Genomic DNA, 17,873 nt, shown 5'->3' with positions numbered 1-17,873 from the left:
TGAAGCTAACGTCTGGCTTTGCAACGAAATAACGCTGAAAGAATTGTGAATGAACCTGCCGGGTTCATGATATAAAGCTGTACCCAGTTCTCGCTATGCTTTCTTTCCCCCAAACTCTGGGGAGCCCCGTTTTATTCATTTCCTTTGGCTGTCACCAGCTTGTCAATTTATTCTAGTTTGCCTAGGCCCCTAGGAATGAAACAGTCATTTCGCTCCTGGGGAACTCTAGCGCCTCAAAGTGAAGTTAAGCGAAAGGTACTTTTAACATATTTTCCTGACAGAACAATTAATCAGTGGAACGACTTGCCTCCAGAAGTTGTGAATGCTCCAACACTGAAGTTTTTAAGGAGACTGGACGACCATTTCTCTAAAATGGTGTAGAGTTTCCTGCCTAAGCAGAGAGTTGGACTAGAAGACCTCTAAGGTCCCTTCCAACTCTGTTATTCTATTCTATTTCTATTCCTATTCTATTCCTATACTGTACTATTTCTACACTACTCTACACTCCAGCTTTCAAGGTAAAAAGGGAGAAAAATCCCAACTCCCGCGAGAATTCGATCCATTTTATAACCGGTGACTGGAATTCTCGCGACAACTTAATAGCTTGGCCAAAAAAAATGATTTCTCGTCCTCAGCCTCTCGGAGTTGTGGTTAGCGTCGTGTATCGCGAGAGGAAGCGAAAGTGACGTCCTCCTCTCCTAGTTACGCATAAAGCGTCTCTCCATAGGAGCGGGAGTTTCGTAGACTCGGTGGGTCTATCGCAAGAGATGGCGATGGGGACGCGAAGGAGTTTCACCCTAGGCGCAGCGATGCTTTTCTCCCTTGAAGTTGCCGACGCCACCCTGGACGGTAAGGACCTGCTGAAGACCGAGGGCGGAAGAGTGGATGCAACTATAGCAACTGTAACACCATTAAACTCGGTAATATGAAAAATAGATTCTATGGTTACCCTGGTAACAGGAACCACAATTGCCCTGACAATAGATATCACGAACTGCATGTGGTGGGTTTCTCTTTTTTAATAACGCCTCCTAGGTTCTGAACTGAGTTGATCAGTATTTTTATGTATTTTTATTTATTTAATTAGTTCATCACTCATGTGCAAGATAATAGGAATACGAATAAACATGAATAAGAACACAGGAAATGGGTACAAATAAATGGGGACATTAGGACAGGGACGTTAGGCACGCTGGTGCACTCATGCACACCCCTACTGACCTCTTAGGAATGGGATGAGGTCAACAGTAGACAGTTTAAGGGTAAAGTTATAACTTAAAAGTTAAACGTACAACTTTTTTTTCAATTTTATCTTATATAAATTAATTTGATAGATAAAATAAATGTGGTTTAATTTCATCAGCTACGTGAAGGAGAACATAGAGGTCTTAAACCTAAATTTACTAGAGATATAAAAGATAACCCCAAAAAGCAAGGCTATGTTTCCAAAGCATAAATAATGTTACAATTATGTTCTCATCTTGCCCTTCCTGGAAAGAATCCTTCCATGGAGGATTAATGCCTATATTTTGTTTTCTATTGTCCACAGTGATATTTCAGAATTCCTCCTATGTTCTTAATAGAAATATACAGGGTGGAACCTGGAATTTTGGCTTGCAACACATAAGCTCTGCCACTGAGACTTCTGTAAGGAAGCAGTAACCATTCCATTTCAGCTTATTTATCCAGACAGACAGCAGTTCTACCTGGAACCCATGCAGAGAGAGAGAGAGAGAGAGAGAGAGAGAGTTAGTGATTATCCTGTTAAGTTTGATGGTCTGTACCACACTTGCTATATAGTACGGTATTGCTAATCATGAAATTGACACAAGGGAAACTATATTACTAAGTACATAGCTAATTCACCCCTGAATGGGGAAGCTCCTATTTATTAGCAGTAGAGGGGGGGGAAAAGTAGTGCCATCTTCATTGTATCAATAAAATCAGTTTTACTGAACACGGCCTCTCCCTCAATTCCTGTCCTAAAGTCTACTGTAAATCCAGGGGTGAAATTCAGCAGGTTCTGACAGGTTCTGAAGAACCAGGAGTGGAAATTTTGAGTAGTTCAGTGAACCTGTAAATACCACCTCTGGCTGGCCCCAGACTGAGGTGGGAATGGAGATTTTGCAGTGTCCTTCCCCTGCCATGCCTGCCAAGCCACACTCACAGAGCCGGTAGTAAAACAATTTGAATTTCATCACTGTGTAAATCCCTTCTAATACTAAGAAGTAATGCCTGAATATTCTTATTTTCCTTTACTCATCCCGTCTGTTTTCCTGTTATATCATACCTGACATAGTTAATCCTACTGAGAGCCATTCCACTTGAAGCATAAGGCAAACGATGTTTAGCAAACATTGAATCAATAAAAAATATTATAATCTCTTTTCCTTTTATATCAGGCATTTTCTTTCTAATAGCAATAGCACTTAGACATATACTGCTTCATAGTGCTTTTACATCCGTCTCTAAGCGGTTTACAGAGTCAGCCTATTGCCCCCAACAATCTGGGTCCTCATTTTACCCACCTCAGAAGGATGGAAGGCTGAGTCGACCTTCAGCCAGTGAGATTTGAACTGCTAAACTGCAGCTAGGAGTCAGCTGAAGTAACCTGCAGGTACTGCACTCTAACCACTGTGCCACCTCAGATTTTAATATATAAGAGTATACACCTAACCAACTGGTTTTTAGTTGATTTTTGCAAGCCATTTTACAATTGAGTTAACAAGATTTCCTATATTGAGTGTTGCTTCTATATAACGATCCCATTTTTTTCTGCTTTTAGAGTGAACAGCATCTTGGTACCTTGGATTTCAGTTTAAATATGAACTATTTTTTAATGAAGGAGCCACATGACTCTGAATTAGCCTACAAGAATTAATCTTTAGATAATGCAATTGGATTTGTGGCACTGAATATTTTTTCCCCAGCGTGATGGCAGGAGTGACCTTGTGTGAACCAACAGAACTGTATAATTTGTTGAATCAGTCTACAAAGATCTCTAGATTAGCAGAGCCAAACTATCTCTGTTTATTGGGTAAGTGAAAGTTATCAAAGATAGTTACATTAATACACAGTGCAGTTGGACATAGGAATCCATGTGAAAGAGGGCAAATGATGAGACATTATGATGCAAATATTACCATTTATGTACTAAATTCCATCCTTGATCTGATGAAATCAGGATACATATAGAATATTAACATGGCTTGTTGCAGATGCCATTGCTGTTATTTTTTTTCTATTTTTGAAACTGTTTTGTATAAATCCTGTATATTACTGTTTGAGTGTTGCTAGGACTATGAGCCAGTTGTGTACAAAGCTATCATCCCTTGATCCTTTAGCAAATCCTTGAGGACCCTGCTTTAGCATTGGGGTAAAAGCTGATCAGCTGCACTTGAGGTTCTTACCCACAGAGACCATATTTATTTTATTTATTACCTTTATGTCCTGACTTTCATTCATGAGCATTTGTATCTTCTGTCCTCCTATTTTTTCCCACCAAACTAACCCTGAGAAATAAAGTGGCTGAGAGAGAATGGTTTGTTCAAAGTCACCTAATAAACTTCTCTTAGAACTTGAGTCTCTACTGATTTCTTCAGCACCCACAAATGTCTAGCATAGGGATGGGGAGATTTAAAAATTGGCAAGTTGGTGAACTATCTCTTTAGAACATTGCAGCCATTAGCACATATACAATAACCATTCCAAGGTAACCCTGCTGGTTTCCTGAGCGATTCCTAGTTCAGCATCTTTACCACTACTTTTCACTGCCCTTTTCATATAGATTTCAGTATAGATTTGTACTTGTAGATTTCATATAAATATATTTTCTTTTTTCTTGTTGCTTTATTTTCAGATGCTCGTACCAAGAGGGAATATAATGAAAGCCACTTGATGACAGCACTAAGAGTCAAAACAGTGAGTTTTATTTCTGGAGAAGTCTACGATTTTTAATATCCTCATATACCCGAAATGCCATACCGAGATTTTTTTAATGGCTAGAAACTCTTAATTTTCTTTGCTAACATTTATGGAATGAAATTAGCTATTGCTTTTATGGTCATACTCTACCTATCTATCAGCCTATGCACATTTATCCTGATATAGCTCTATCAGACAAAATAGGGCTTGTTGCTTTGTAAATATACATTGCATGACACAATAATAAAAGAGCAAAAACATAACTGAAACAATCTCATTCCTTGATTTGTTGAGATAAATGGAAGAAAATAGAATAGATTTGGCTTGTTGCCTAGAAAGAAAGAAGGAAGAAACCAGGTTCCTGTATGATTAATGTGTTCCGACATTTTAACTACTGATGTGAAAAATGTTTTGAAATTAAAACAAACACAACATTGAAAAGCCTTGTTTTGTGCTTGAATGTACTTCCCAGCATTACCAGTACTGTTCCATTAATAATCTGAAACCATTCTGAAGTGTTTCAAGTTGGAAACGCTTCCTTTGAATTTTGAAAGTGAAAAATTTTAATTTAGGGAAAATAACTGCACTTAGACTTATAAACCTCTTCATAGTGCTTTTAGAGCCCTCTCTAAGCAGTTTACAGAGTCAGCCTATTGCCTCCAACAATCTGGCTCCTCATTTTACCCACCACGGAAGGATGGAAGGCTGAGTCAACCTTTAGCCGGTGAGATTTGAACTGCCAAACTGCAGCTAGCAGTCAGCTGAAGTAGCCTGATGGCTTGTTTTTGAATAAAAGATTAGAGTCAGGATTCAGAATAGTTCTAAAACTGTTCTTAATTGGCCAGGCAGATTCATACTAGACTAGAGATTTGTTTGTTTTGAATACAGCAATCAATGGTTCTTCGGGAACCTATTGTTGTATAGCAGTTTCCATAAAGTAGCATTGAATATTTGGGGATCACAGTTTTGAGGTAGCTATATCATCTGCCCACACCAATATGCATATGTGACAGTGCTATAGTGGCATATTGAGACAAGAAATACACAAACACTATAGTAATAATCTTAAACATTAGTAATATCAATTTTCTTCAAAATAGCAGTAGCACTTAGACTTATATACTTCTCCATGGTCCTTTTATAGCACTCTCTGAGCAGTTTACAATATCAGCATATTGCCCCCAACAGTCTATGTCTTCATTTTACCGACCTCTGAAGGATGGAAGGCTGAATTAACCTTGAGGCTTGTCAGGATCAAACTCCAGGCTGGGCAGATAGCCTGCACTCAGTGTTGGGTTTCAAAAATTGTTCGAACCTACTCTGTGGATGTGGCCTCCTTTGTGGGAGTGGCTTGCCTCCCATGTGACTGGATGGGAGTGGCTTGCCGCCCATGTGACCGGATATGAAGATGCCAACGACATTTGTCAGAACCACCTTAAATTACCTCACACACAGCACTGGCATGCATAAGAATATGATGTAAACTTGTTTTTTAAAAGGCATCTTTGGCTTGCGTTAAAACAACTTCAACACACGCAATGTTCTGATTGCACCACAAACGCAGTAGTCATCCTTACCTTTCACAGAGGCACTGAGTTTTATAAATATGAGCATGATAGTGTAGAATAATCATCTCCAAGGACCAGTGGTGGGTTTCAAAATTTTTTGGAACCTCTTCTGTAGGTGTGGCCTGCTTTCCGGGTCCACTGGTGGAACCTCTTCTAACCGGTTCGGTACCAAATAGGTGCGAACTGGTAGGAACCCACCTCTCCCTGCACTACTGCATTTTAACCACTGCGTCACCTGGGCTCAATACCCTAAGGCAGTGTTTCTCAACCTTGGCGACTTTAAGTCCTGTGGACTTCAACTCCCAGAATTCTCCAGCCAGCAGCTGGCTGGAGAATTCTGGGAGTTGAAGTCCACAGGACTTAAAGTCGCCAATGTTGAGAAACACTGCCCTAAGGGGTGGGGTTGAGGGAATAAAAAAGTCCTGAGGGCTATCTTTCTTGTGATATAGGATAATACTCAAAATGAGGAATTGAAATGAGGAATCTTAAAACAGGTTGCACATTTTCCTCAAATATTTTTAACTAATCCATACCCTAGTAGACTCTTTGGGCGCCATTATTTCTATCCTAAAATTGGTCTCCTATCTTCCCCGACACACAATTGGACATTCCAATGTCACAATTTATAAGGAAAAGAGCTATTTCATAGCTGAAGGTTTCAAAATCAGTTTTACTTTATAAGAATGGAACCAGATCTTGGATGTTTCTATTTTAGGGTTAGGATTAGTTTAACGTCCTTAGGATCCACCACAGAAATGCCACACTCCATTCTTTAGTATCTGTATTTCATGCTACTCAATTTACCTTTCTTTGTTTGTTTTAAAGAATCCATTGGGCAAATATTTGGTGCCTCAATCCGTCAGCCTGGAGTGTGTTCGATACTGTGTAATATATGATGGCAAAACAGAAACTGTGGATGCGGCTTTTGATATGGATTATGATCTACTTGACGTGGATAAAGAACTAACACGTATCATCCCTCTTTTTCTCAAAACTAAAAAGGGAGGGTAGTTTGCTAAGGCTTGGCTCACTCTAGAGTGATGCTCCAAAATGTCTCATTCTTATTGAATTTGGTGGTGATGAGATGTACTGGAATCAGTATCTAGAACTCCCACTGTTGGGCTCCTGACAATCTGAGATCAGCCCATCAAAGGCTTAATTACATCAAGCAGTTGCCTTATTCCACATGAAGCTGCTAAATGAGTCAGTCTACTGTAGCAAATGATGCGCATAGTATAGGAACATTTTAAATGGGGGAAATGCTTCTACATCTTGTAAGAAAGGCTTTAGAACCCTGTGTTAAATCCTTTTGTTTCTTCTTTTCTCCATCTAGCATTTGACACAGGATTGGACATAAGGGAATTAAGAAAGAAGACATCCTCTGAATATAGTATGTGTTATGTTATCATTATAGTGGCAAATCACTTGTTAGTGTAAATGGGACTTAAGGATGTAGAGAAATCCACTACTCCTTGAATGTGTCTGCCTTAGAAGTACCTTCCTTTCCAGCAAAAGGGAGGGGGGATTTTGCTGTGTGGCCTTAGAGAATGCAGTATTGCAGGCTAATTCTGACAACCACCAGAAGTTCGATCTTGACCGGCTCATGGTTGACTCAGCCTTCTATCCTTCTGAGGTCGGTAAAACGAGGACTCAGATTGTTGAGGGCAATATGCTGACACTGTAAACTGCTTAGAGAGGGCTGTAAAGCACTATGAAGCAGTATATGTCTTAAGTGCTATTGCTAGTGCTATAAGTCATTTAAATAAATTAATACTAGGGGGGAAAACAATGGGGTGTCAGATATATAGAAAGAGGTATTGCTTTTAAGAAACAGAACTTGGATCCTATTGTAATGAGCATGGGAATATACATGTAATACGGAGATGTAATAACAAATGGGATGGACTTAAAGAAGCCCATGCCACAAATCAATAAATATTTTGCATCAACACTTTACTCTCTAAATGATCTGCTTGTAGATGCTAAAGAAGGCTCTGCGGCACGCTGTGCAAGAATTATGCAGCGGCTCACCCGCTTTCCAGTCATGGTCTTAAGAGGCGGTTATGAACGCTTTACAGCCTCCTACCACTACCTCAGGACGCAAAAGATCTTTTGGATGCTTCAAGTATGACAAACGTCATAGAGGAAAGACCAGGCTTTCTGCTTATACTTCAAGATTTCCCCTTTTTTCCCTTCAATTCAGAGGAGTATTATTTTTTTATTAATAAATTGGCAGTGGGAAACCTCAGGTATATATGCACGCTCACACATATGGCCCTCTTTGTGGTGGGAAACTTAAATTCTCTTTTTTGATGCTCCAATTAGTTGTTGAAAGCCTCAGAAGGAGCAAAAGTTAATAGTCCCTTGTGGTTTTTTGTTTGTTCTTCTCTGTGCTAATGCTGAGAGTCTTGGAAACGGCTTGTTTCTTAGCTGCTCTTTCTTTCTATCCCTTCTAGAACGGCCTAGTGGCTTCCAGACTCACACCAACTTGATTTGGAATTGGCTTGATGTCATGGCTAATTGGGGGGCGTGTTCAGCAATTTGGGGAAAATTCTTTCCCGGGTCAAGTGGTCAGATGGCTGACAAAATTTCCTTTTTTTTTTTTTTTTTGCTAAACATTGTTATGGAAATGTTCAATAGTATATGTAATCATATTCAATTTTCGCTTTATAACTGTGTGAAGGTTGGACAAAGTTCTTGCATAGGTAATCAGCCATATTGTTCAGAACTTTATGATGCATCTTACAATCCAAACGTATATCAGGATGTAAATATTAGGGAAAGATGTATGCAAAATGTGTACATTACAACTTGCAAAAAATGTTAATGTCAAGAAAAGTAGCTACGGATGGGAGATTAGCATACATAAAAATAAGCTCAGAATTTTGGTTGGGAACTCTTGTTCTTCTGTAAAGTAGACTGCATTCTCTAAGGCTTAACAATATTGAATAAAGCAATGATTGGTTGGTTCATGTTCATGTAGCAGTGGCTGAAAAGCAAGTATTGTTCAAAAGAGTCTCCTAAGTAGGTAGATTACACCCTAAAATTTTGTAAGAATTATGTTTAGCATAATTCTTACAAAACACTCTTTGTACCTCTATTATTCCTATTGTTTTTACGGGGCTGATTAAAACTGAGGGTTCTGCTCAAGTGTAGGCACAGTAAGTTGAGTATAAACTGAGACCTCTCAGTAGAGACTAGATTTTTATTATCCAAAAGAGGTGTTTGAACTCTGCATTCCTTCTCTTTTCCTCAAGTAGCAAAAACTTCCCAGATTCAGCAGGCATTTGAGGCAGACAACTAGAATCCTTCCTCCTTAGGGAGGTCTGGGGCATCAGTTTTTTCCTGTTGGATATTTTTAAAGGATTCTTGTATTTTATTTCATTTAAGAACTATACCTGCAATGTTCTCTTGTGAATTTTAAACCTTGATATACTTCTTTGAGAGTTCCCTTCTAGCCAAACTCATGTTTCCTGCTTTCCGTTTGTCTAATGAGAAGTACGTAGGTATCATGGAGTTCAGTGGGACTCAATCTCAGTGGTCTGCAGCCTGCAAGGTTCTACACTTTATTGGATTTGAGATTTGAAGCTACACATCTCAATGACTCTTCTTGAAATCAAGAGGATCTTGAAAATGCCTGTATTGATTTCCGCTCCCTGACTTTGAACAAGTACTGTGCTTTCATTGGGTGATCTGTCCCTCTTCCCAACAGGAATTGGAAGCCTTTAAAACTTATCCAGTAGAAATCATGCCTGCTAAGCTGTACATGGGAAACTACGCGCAAGCCTGCGACAGCCAGATTCAGAAGGATCTGAAAATCAAGGCTCACATTAATATCTCTGAGGAAGCTGGCATATTGTGAGTATGCAGCCCCCAGTAACAATTTACTGAAGATGATTCAGCATTCCCCGCTTTTCCAGTCTTGTAAGAGAAATTGCAATAGATACCTTCCTGTTCTGACACCCCACCCCCTCTTCATACAGCAAAGCACGCTGAGACAAAGATATTTCAAGGATTTATTAACACACAGACTAAACCTTGGCAGCAATGCAGCACAGACTGACCTTGGCAGCAATCCAGCCTGCCAAGCTAGCCACGTTAGCTTCTCCAGATCTAGTGAATACGTTGATTCCTCCGACGAGCGCGTGGAAAGTCATTCCTTTTATAGTCTTGAGAGGAGCCTAATTATCACCAGCTGAGTTCAATTATCTCCTGTAACTGCGTAACTGTTTCTTACGCCTATTAGCCCTCCTTTGCTGGGCATCCAGGACTAACTCCCTTGTCTTCTCCCTACTGCTCCAAGGCTCAGACGCCCCCTGGTGGCCACCCAGCCTCTCTGCGCTCTGCTCGGAGTCGGAACCTTGTCCAGGATCCTCCAGAGCCGACTCATAGGGCCCCTCGCTGTCGGAGTCTGGTGGCAGCTCCAACGGCTCCTGCTGGGCCACAACAACTTCCCATGCATTATTTTAATCCTGGGTTTTATAAGGCCATTTCCAATCATGCCACTGAATTTTAGCACTTGATTTTTTTTAGTGCAATTTCTTATCAATGTGCAGTGGCAGACATGGAATTTATAAATGAAAGACCTAGAGTGGCCTTAATAATATTATTTTTAAAATCCTTCCCCTATTTCCACCCAAAAAATACCCGGAGGAAAGAAAATAGATGTACAAAAATATAAACTCAGATTATCTATGATTCCTTGCCCATTTTTCACACACTGTTGTATTTTTAAAATGACCTATCCTCTAAATAGCTTACAGTATATATAATTCCCACCACCAAACAACTCAATGATTTAAGCCAGTTTGAGAATGATTGATAAAGATCATTATGAGCTTTATAGCTAAAGAAAAGTTTGAACTACTCCAATTCTAATCAGTTATTATATGATGATATTGACTGGGCTGATTCAGTTTTGCATGCTTCTAAACAGATCGTCTCTTTTTCCCCAGCTTCCTTGAAGACACAGAAAAACTACTTCATATTCCTATTCCTGATTCTCTAGAGGCAGATTTGTTTTCTCACTTTCGCCACATTTGTCACTTTATTGGTAAGTAGCAATAGCAATAGCAGTAGACTTATATACCGCTTCATAGGCCTTTCAGGCCTCTCTAAGCGGTTTACAGAGAGTCAGCATATTGCCCCCAACAATCTGGGTCTTCATTTTACCCACCTCGGAAGGATGGAAGGCTGAGTCAACCCTGAGCCGGTGGGATTTGAACCGCTGACCTGCTGATCTAGCAGTAGCCTGCAGTGCTGCATTTAACCACTGCGCCACCTTGGCTCTTAAAGTAGACTAGTGATATTCTCCTTCCCCAGTCCAGAGGGCAAGTGTGTAGCCCCAAACTCATTTTTTTACCTGTTTATTCCAAATATCCAATCTTTCCATCATTTCACCTCATCTCACCCCTGCTAAAGAGACAGGATTGTCATCTGCATTCTCAGTACATCTGTAAGTTACAAGCTTTCATATTGAACTTATTGAGGGAAATCCAGGGGTGGATTTCAAGTACCAGAATTCTCAAGCCAACCATACTAGCTAGGGAATTCTGGGAATTGAAGTCTACTCAAAGTTGCTGAAGTTGAAAAACACTGATTTGGGCTATAAACAGAAATCATGGAATGGCATGAATTAATGCTGATTAATATAGTCCCAAATTTCTGGTACTAAATTCCAGATTGTCGAAGTAAGAACAGTAAAAAATTTTTAAAAAGTGGTTTAGCTGTGTTTAGACTGCTGTTCATTCTGTCACGATCAAAACCCTGTAATAGAGAATCTATAGATTTCTGGTGCCAGAAGAACATTTGGGGATCACCTAAAGTGGGGAGGATAGAGTAGGCTGAGAGGTAATGGGGACAAAAAAAAGCAAACAGATGCTATAGCACAGCTTAGCTCCTATCTGCAACTCCTTGAAGCAGCTGCATCTTTTTCCAGGATCAGGAAAAGAGCAACTACTTGAGTCATCTTCTCTAAGGAGAACAGAGGGATATATGAGGATGGACCACTTACTGAGGCAAGGTGGCTTCTGAATAGATACACTATATTGCCAAAAGTATTCACTCACCCATCCAAATAATCAGAATCAGGGGTTCCAATCACTTCCATAGCCATAGGTGTATAAAATCAAGTACCTAGGCATGCAGACTCTTTTTACAAACATTGGTGAAAGAATGGGTCACTCTCAGGAGCTCAGTGAATTCCAGCGTGGAACTGTTGATAGGATGCCACCTGTGCAACAAATCCAGCCGTGAAATTTCATCGCTCCTAAATATTCCACAGTCAACTGTATTATAAGAACATGGAAGTGTTTGGGAACAACAGCAACTCAGCCACGAAGTGGTAGGCCACGTAAACTCATCCAACATCAGTGTGTGACCTCACAAATGCACTTCTGGAAGAATGGTCAAAAATTCCCATAAACACACTCCTAAACCTTGTGGACAGCCTTCTCAGAAGAGTTGAAACTGTTACAGCTGCAAAGAGTGGACCAACGTCATATGGATTAGGAATGGGATGTCACTTACAGTAAGTTCATATGCAAGTAAAGGCAGGTGAGCAAATACTTTTGGCAATATAGTGTATGTGCAGATCAATGCAAATTTGATCCTTTTGCCTATTGATTTGCAGTGTGTGATTTATGCCTGCACTTTTATTGAAATATCCAGGCATAAATATACAGACATAAGTCCATTTAGAGAACATCTATAGAAATCATAATCGTATTGTGTGCTAGTGTTTATGGTAAAGTGTTTGGGAAGTACCGTAGTTTGCCACTGCCCCCTTCCTTCGGCTGGGAGAGACCAAACTGACTCAATGCCAGAGGTGGGATTAGAACTCGGTTTTCTGGTTTCTAGCCTGGTGTTTTAACCACTATAGAACAGCAAACTGGTTTTCCAACTATATTTATACAGTAGTGTTTTTTAAATCCCTTTTGTTTAGAGAACTCATGGTGTCAATTCAAAACTTTTAGTTCTCTAGATAACAGACTTCATTTCCCATTGAAATGTGTAAACTACGCATTGGCAAATAGGCCCTCATGTCCTCTGGGGACATAATCTCACGCCTTCCCTTAACTCTTACGTACCTTGACACAGAAATAAATATGACTGACATCAATGGGATATCTACTGGATTTAAATGTATGAGCTTAAAACTTGAAGAATTCACATTTGGCCCAATCATGTCTCATAATTTTCCCACATAAACTGGCACCAAGATTAAAACTGTAAAAAAGAAATATTGACTGTTTTTTAATGTAGAATTTATTGCCTTCAAACTCTTAATGAAAAAAATTAAATTAATGAAAAAATTGTTTAGATGGTAACCTACATAAAGGAGCAGTCCTGGTCTTCTCCACTTTGGGAATAAGCAGGTGTAGCACAGCAGTGATGGCTTACCTTATCCATTCTTGCAGGCTTTACTTGAAGGTGAGTGTAATTAACAATCTGTGACAACCTTTCCTACTAGTCAGGGGTGTCAAACTCACGTCGTCACGGCTGCGCCATGTGACTTATCGGGACTTTTCTCCCCTTCGCTAAACCAGACATGGGCCTAGCCAGTATCTGGCCCGTGGGCTGGGAGTTTGACAGCCCTGTGCTTTCTAGATACATTAGGATTGTAGCTTCTCAAGAGGACACAAGTAGGGAGAGGCTATCATACACTAATGTTAGCTCTTCCTACCCCCAACGAATTTTGCCATTATGCTGAGCATTCATGTAGCTGCACTCATATTTTATTCTCAGATATCTTTTTGTCCAAATTTCTCTCCCATTCTCCATTGTTTTGTTTGTATGTGTCAGCTTTTCATCTATAAGACTTAAAAGATGGGTAAAGGGTGGATGGGTGGGCCCTCCGGAGCACTGTACTGGAATGGTATCCGGTGTTCCAGGCAGGCTCCGATACACCCATACCAGGGTGTACTGCCTGCAACCCACCACTATTCCAAGGGTATCTTCAGGAGCAGTCAACAAAAACAATATGGTGCACATGGCTGAAGCCCTGCATATTTTAATGTATACTGTCATCATCATCATCATCCTTTTAAGCCATTGTCAATCTGCTGCAGGATGAAGGCCTCTTCTCTATATTTCCAACCAATACTGTCCTGAGCTTTCTTTTGCCAATTGGGCCTGCAATATTTGGTGGTGTTGTCAATCAGTCTCTTTCATGGACCCTTTTTATCAAGTGGGATTCATTCTATGACTGCCTTGGTCCACCTGCCATCAATTCTTTTTGTTAGGTGACCAGACTGTTGTGTTACTGTATATGCATAAAAAGCGCTGAAGTTTCAACTCATGTATCAAGAACTGAACTTAGGGTTTTGGCACATGAAGCATGTATTCCTCCATGAAGTCACAGAGATCCCTTCCCTGATTATGGTTTAGATGGCTGGGACTCTAGGATAGAGGTCTTCAAACTTGGCAACTTTAAGACTTGTGAACTTCAACTCTCAGATTCTCCAGCCAGCATAGCTGGAGAATTCTGGGAACTGAAGTCCACAAGTCTTAAAGTTGCCACGTTTGGGGACCCCTGCTCTAGGAACACAGAATTCAATGCAAGTCTTCTGTTCCGCCAAGATACTTGAGGCTTTTTTCAAATATTTTCCCTCCTTCTGACCTTTGCATTTTATACCTTTCTTCACAGAACGCCTGGAAGCATGTCCAGAAATGTAAAAATAACATACGGCCCAATCGAGCATTTGTGCAGCAGCTGTCAGATTGGGAACAAAGATTCTATATAACTGCCATCACTGACATTTCAGAACCAAATTACTGATCAGTAGCGCTGTTTATTGTGAGTTAGTGGGGCGGAAAAAGGAGAAGGAAACCCACATTTATTTTTCAGAAACTGTTGAAGGAAAACGTTACCTTCCATTGTTGCACTATTGCTGACTTTGTTGTCTGTCTCACACTCTAACAGACACTTCATTATGTTTTTACTTTTCATGAGCTTGTTTGTCGAGGTCAGAAATGTATTATATAGAATAAACTTTCAGGCATCCAAAATGCTATTCCTCAATCAAGATGCTTCCACTAAAAATCTCTGTTTGCAGCTACAGATCAAGAAAAGCTGTAGCCGATCCCTATGGAACACTGTATCACCAGAGGTGAGAAATGCTTGGCCTTCCAGAAGAATATTAAAACTTGGCTTTGCCACTTGGTATGAGACCCCGAGGGAGGCTCTCATTGCTCAGTTCCCACCCAGGCATGAAATCCTCTTACCTTTGCTACTGATTCAGAACCGGGAGCGCATGTGCGTTGCGCTTCTGCACATGCGCGGAACTGGGGCGAACCGGCAGAATACCACTTCTGTTTCCATCCCATCTCTTAGTTCTGGTTTCTTTGTAGCTTTTAAAATATTAATCCCTGTTAGTTTGATTATATTTTAATTATTTTTCTATTTGTTTTAAACCTGTAGGCTGCCGAAAGTCACCTTTCAGGGGAGAAGGGTGAGATAGAAAAACAAACAAGCTATAAGCACACCCATCAGCGCGTAGGGTTAGAAAACAGGCAATGTGCATTAAGCCCTACCAGAGGGAATGAGAAGTAAAAGCTCCAGCCTTATTTTTGATATTTTGGTTCTTAGCCATTACACCATAGCAGTGGTGGGTTTCCATTCGCTTGTGCGTTCGCATGTGCAGAAGCATCCAGGCAGGTGGGTGGAGCCTCCCACTGCAGTTACTACCGGTTTGCCTAATCCAGGCCGAACCAGGAGCAACCCACCTCTGCACCATAGGCAGACGAGGGAGTAATACAAGGAGTGGGTGGTCACTCCAACTTTACAAAGGTTCTACACAGTACCATTCAGGGCAACGTCACAAGAAGTCAATATTATGAGATATAATAATATGTATTCAGGTGCCAGTTAAATATTCCCTGAGCTCTACTAGGGTTATTTGGGTTCCATTAGGAGTCATAATAGAGTAATCCCTTACAGCAGAGGTGTCAAACTCGATTTTATTGAGGGCCGCATCAGAGTTGTGTCTGACCTTGGGAGCCGGGTGAGTGTGGCCAGCTCAACGTCCCTTCTGTTGTGGGTGCCTGTGATGGTCCAAGTGCTCTGCCAGCAAAAACAGAGCTCAGGAGGGCCGCACGCAGTCCTCCCAAGCTCCATTTTCCCTGGCAAAGACACCGCGGGCCGGTCCTTCATTGTTTCCAGGACGGCCCCATGGGCCAGATCTAAGCACCCTGTGGGCCCGCAGGCCTTGAGTTTGACACCCTTAGCCTACAGGGGAGTCTTGTAGAATATGATTGCCTCAGGAGAAAAGCCAGAAATCTCACACAGATATATTAGAAAATGAAGGGGAATCCTACATAAGCAAACTACTTGAATAATCCCTGACAATCCACGTGACCCAAGCTCTGAGCAAGCAGGTCATATTTTCCTTTGCCTGACACACCAGTAACATCTTAATAGTCCTGTATGTGCCTTGGGACAATGGTAGTTGAAAGACTTATCTAGTTCTTAGTGCCAAAGAACTAAGCAAAGTCATGATCTCAGCTCAGCAACAATCAGGATTAGCGTTCAGAAAAAGCAAAATGCATGTATGGAACCATCAGCCAATAGCGTGATGCCGATGAAGCTTGCCAGTCAGCAGGCAGCAGGGGTAATGACCCACATGGATCTAATAACATATCAAGGACATAATCATGTGCTGCATTACTGTTTTATTATGAAGAACTTGGCTAGAGGAAATAGACTGGCAATTTCCTAAGCAATAACTGACAGTCTGCAGATTGCACAGGGCTCTCAAACTTGTTTTTGGCCCTTAGAATCTCCCCCCATTCCACCCAAAGAATTACGCAGCAAATTGCACAAAACTCAAAATGCCTCCTGCAATTATGCCACCTGCTCCAGCAGCTCTCGCCCTGTTGTGATGGAAACTTCTTGTTTACATCCGAAGGGAACGAAAGACAAGTTACAAACGTTGCAGCAAAAAAAACAGCTGTGGCAAGAAGCAAATCACCCTGGACCATTAAAAAAATGGTTGTTAAAAAAAAATTAAAGAATAAGAGGTAGTTGTTTGCAGAGAGTTCTCGCCACAGTTTCTGCCAATAATGTAAACACTTAACGTGACTTCAAACTCTGGTGACATAGATAATAATCGTCTGGTTTGTTGCTTGCCTGATCTGGAAAGGGTCAGATCAGGTTACAATTGAATGGGAGACAAGTGTAAAAATCACAGAGATCCAAATTTGGAAGTCAAAAAGATTCCGGAAAAAAAGAAGGAGCAAAACTCTTATTGCCAAGCAGGCAGTCCGTGAACTCTCTGGTAACTGAGCTAGATCTGGTGAGAGTATCTTTATACAGACCCAGCCAATGGGGCTTATGTGACAATCATACCTACATAAATCTTGGCTTAGCAGGATAGTTAGGCCACCATGTCGGTACGACTTCACCGGTATCTGACATCCTACTGCTTGACACACAATCTCTGGAAAGAGTGCAGAGAAGAGCAACAAAAATGATTATAGGACTGGAAGCTAAATCATACCACGAATGGTGACAGGAATTGGATATGTTTAGTCTCACAGAAGGCATGATTAGTGTTCCAATATTGAGGGCTTCTACAAAGATGAGGTGCTCAAACTATTTTCCAAAGCCCAAAAAGCCACAAGAATAGTTGAAGCAAATCAGGGAGAAAGCAGCCTAGAACTAAAAAATTTCAAAGGGTGAGAGGAAATGAACCAATAAGAACGACTTGCCTTCAGAAATTATGGTGCTCCATCACAGGAGGCTTTCAAGAAGACATTTTTTAAACAGAATTACCGAGTTGGAGGGACCTTGGAGGTCTTCTAGTCCAACCCTGCTCAGGTAGGAGACAATATACCATTTAAGAACAAATGGTTATCCAATCTCCTCTTGTAAAAGCCTCTCTTATGGAGCACCCACAACTTCTGGAGCCAACTCTGATGAATTGTTGTCACTGTTAGTTCTGGATGTCTCTCTTCCTTGTTTAGATTCCATCCTTGCTTCTTGTTTGTTTCCAGGTGCATGGAAAATATGATTGACTTGTTTTTGTTTTACTTTGAAAATGTTTTGCTTCTCATCCAAGAGCTTCTTCAGTTCTAACCGACAGGTGGGAGGAATGGAAGGATTGTTGCAGTCATCTGGTGTTAGCACTCGGAAGATCAGCGGTCAGTTCCCGAGAGACTTTTTTTAAATAAAAGTTTTTTATTTTTCAATTTTCATAGCAAATAACCACAATGTACACTATTACATAAACCAACATTATATTACATTGTTAAATGTTTACATCAATTCGTCTTACCATCAACTCCAAAGATGATTATTGGCTCTTCTGCTCTCCATACGACCGTATTTATACCTATTCCTGCACTTTCTTCTCCCTCTCTCCTCCTCCTCCCTACTCCTTT

At 40.7% G+C, this 17,873-nt stretch overlaps 1 protein-coding gene across 2 annotated transcripts; it reads left to right on the top strand.

Moving 5' to 3' along the window:
• Positions 1-603: 603 nt before the first annotated feature.
• STYXL1 (serine/threonine/tyrosine interacting like 1) lies at positions 604-14,513 on the top strand. Of its 2 annotated transcripts, none has more exons than XM_032215624.1 (10): positions 604-849; positions 2,786-3,037; positions 3,860-3,921; positions 6,318-6,462; positions 6,826-6,882; positions 7,472-7,617; positions 9,205-9,350; positions 10,448-10,545; positions 12,814-12,923; positions 14,140-14,513. In XM_032215624.1, exons 2-10 carry the CDS (start codon positions 2,935-2,937, stop codon positions 14,269-14,271), a joined length of 999 nt encoding a protein of 332 aa, XP_032071515.1. In that variant the 5' UTR covers positions 604-849; positions 2,786-2,934; the 3' UTR covers positions 14,272-14,513. The 2 variants fall into 2 exon arrangements, with proteins under 2 accessions (XP_032071515.1, XP_032071514.1); XM_032215623.1 differs by having other exon boundaries at positions 604-920.
• The last annotated feature ends 3,360 nt before the right edge of the window (positions 14,514-17,873 follow it).

This window comes from Thamnophis elegans, chromosome 4 (genome assembly GCF_009769535.1).
Source record: "Thamnophis elegans isolate rThaEle1 chromosome 4, rThaEle1.pri, whole genome shotgun sequence".
NCBI lineage: Eukaryota > Metazoa > Chordata > Lepidosauria > Squamata > Colubridae > Thamnophis > Thamnophis elegans.
The sequence above is the reverse complement of the archived record's forward strand: the minus strand, read 5'-3'. Positions and strand labels throughout refer to the sequence as shown.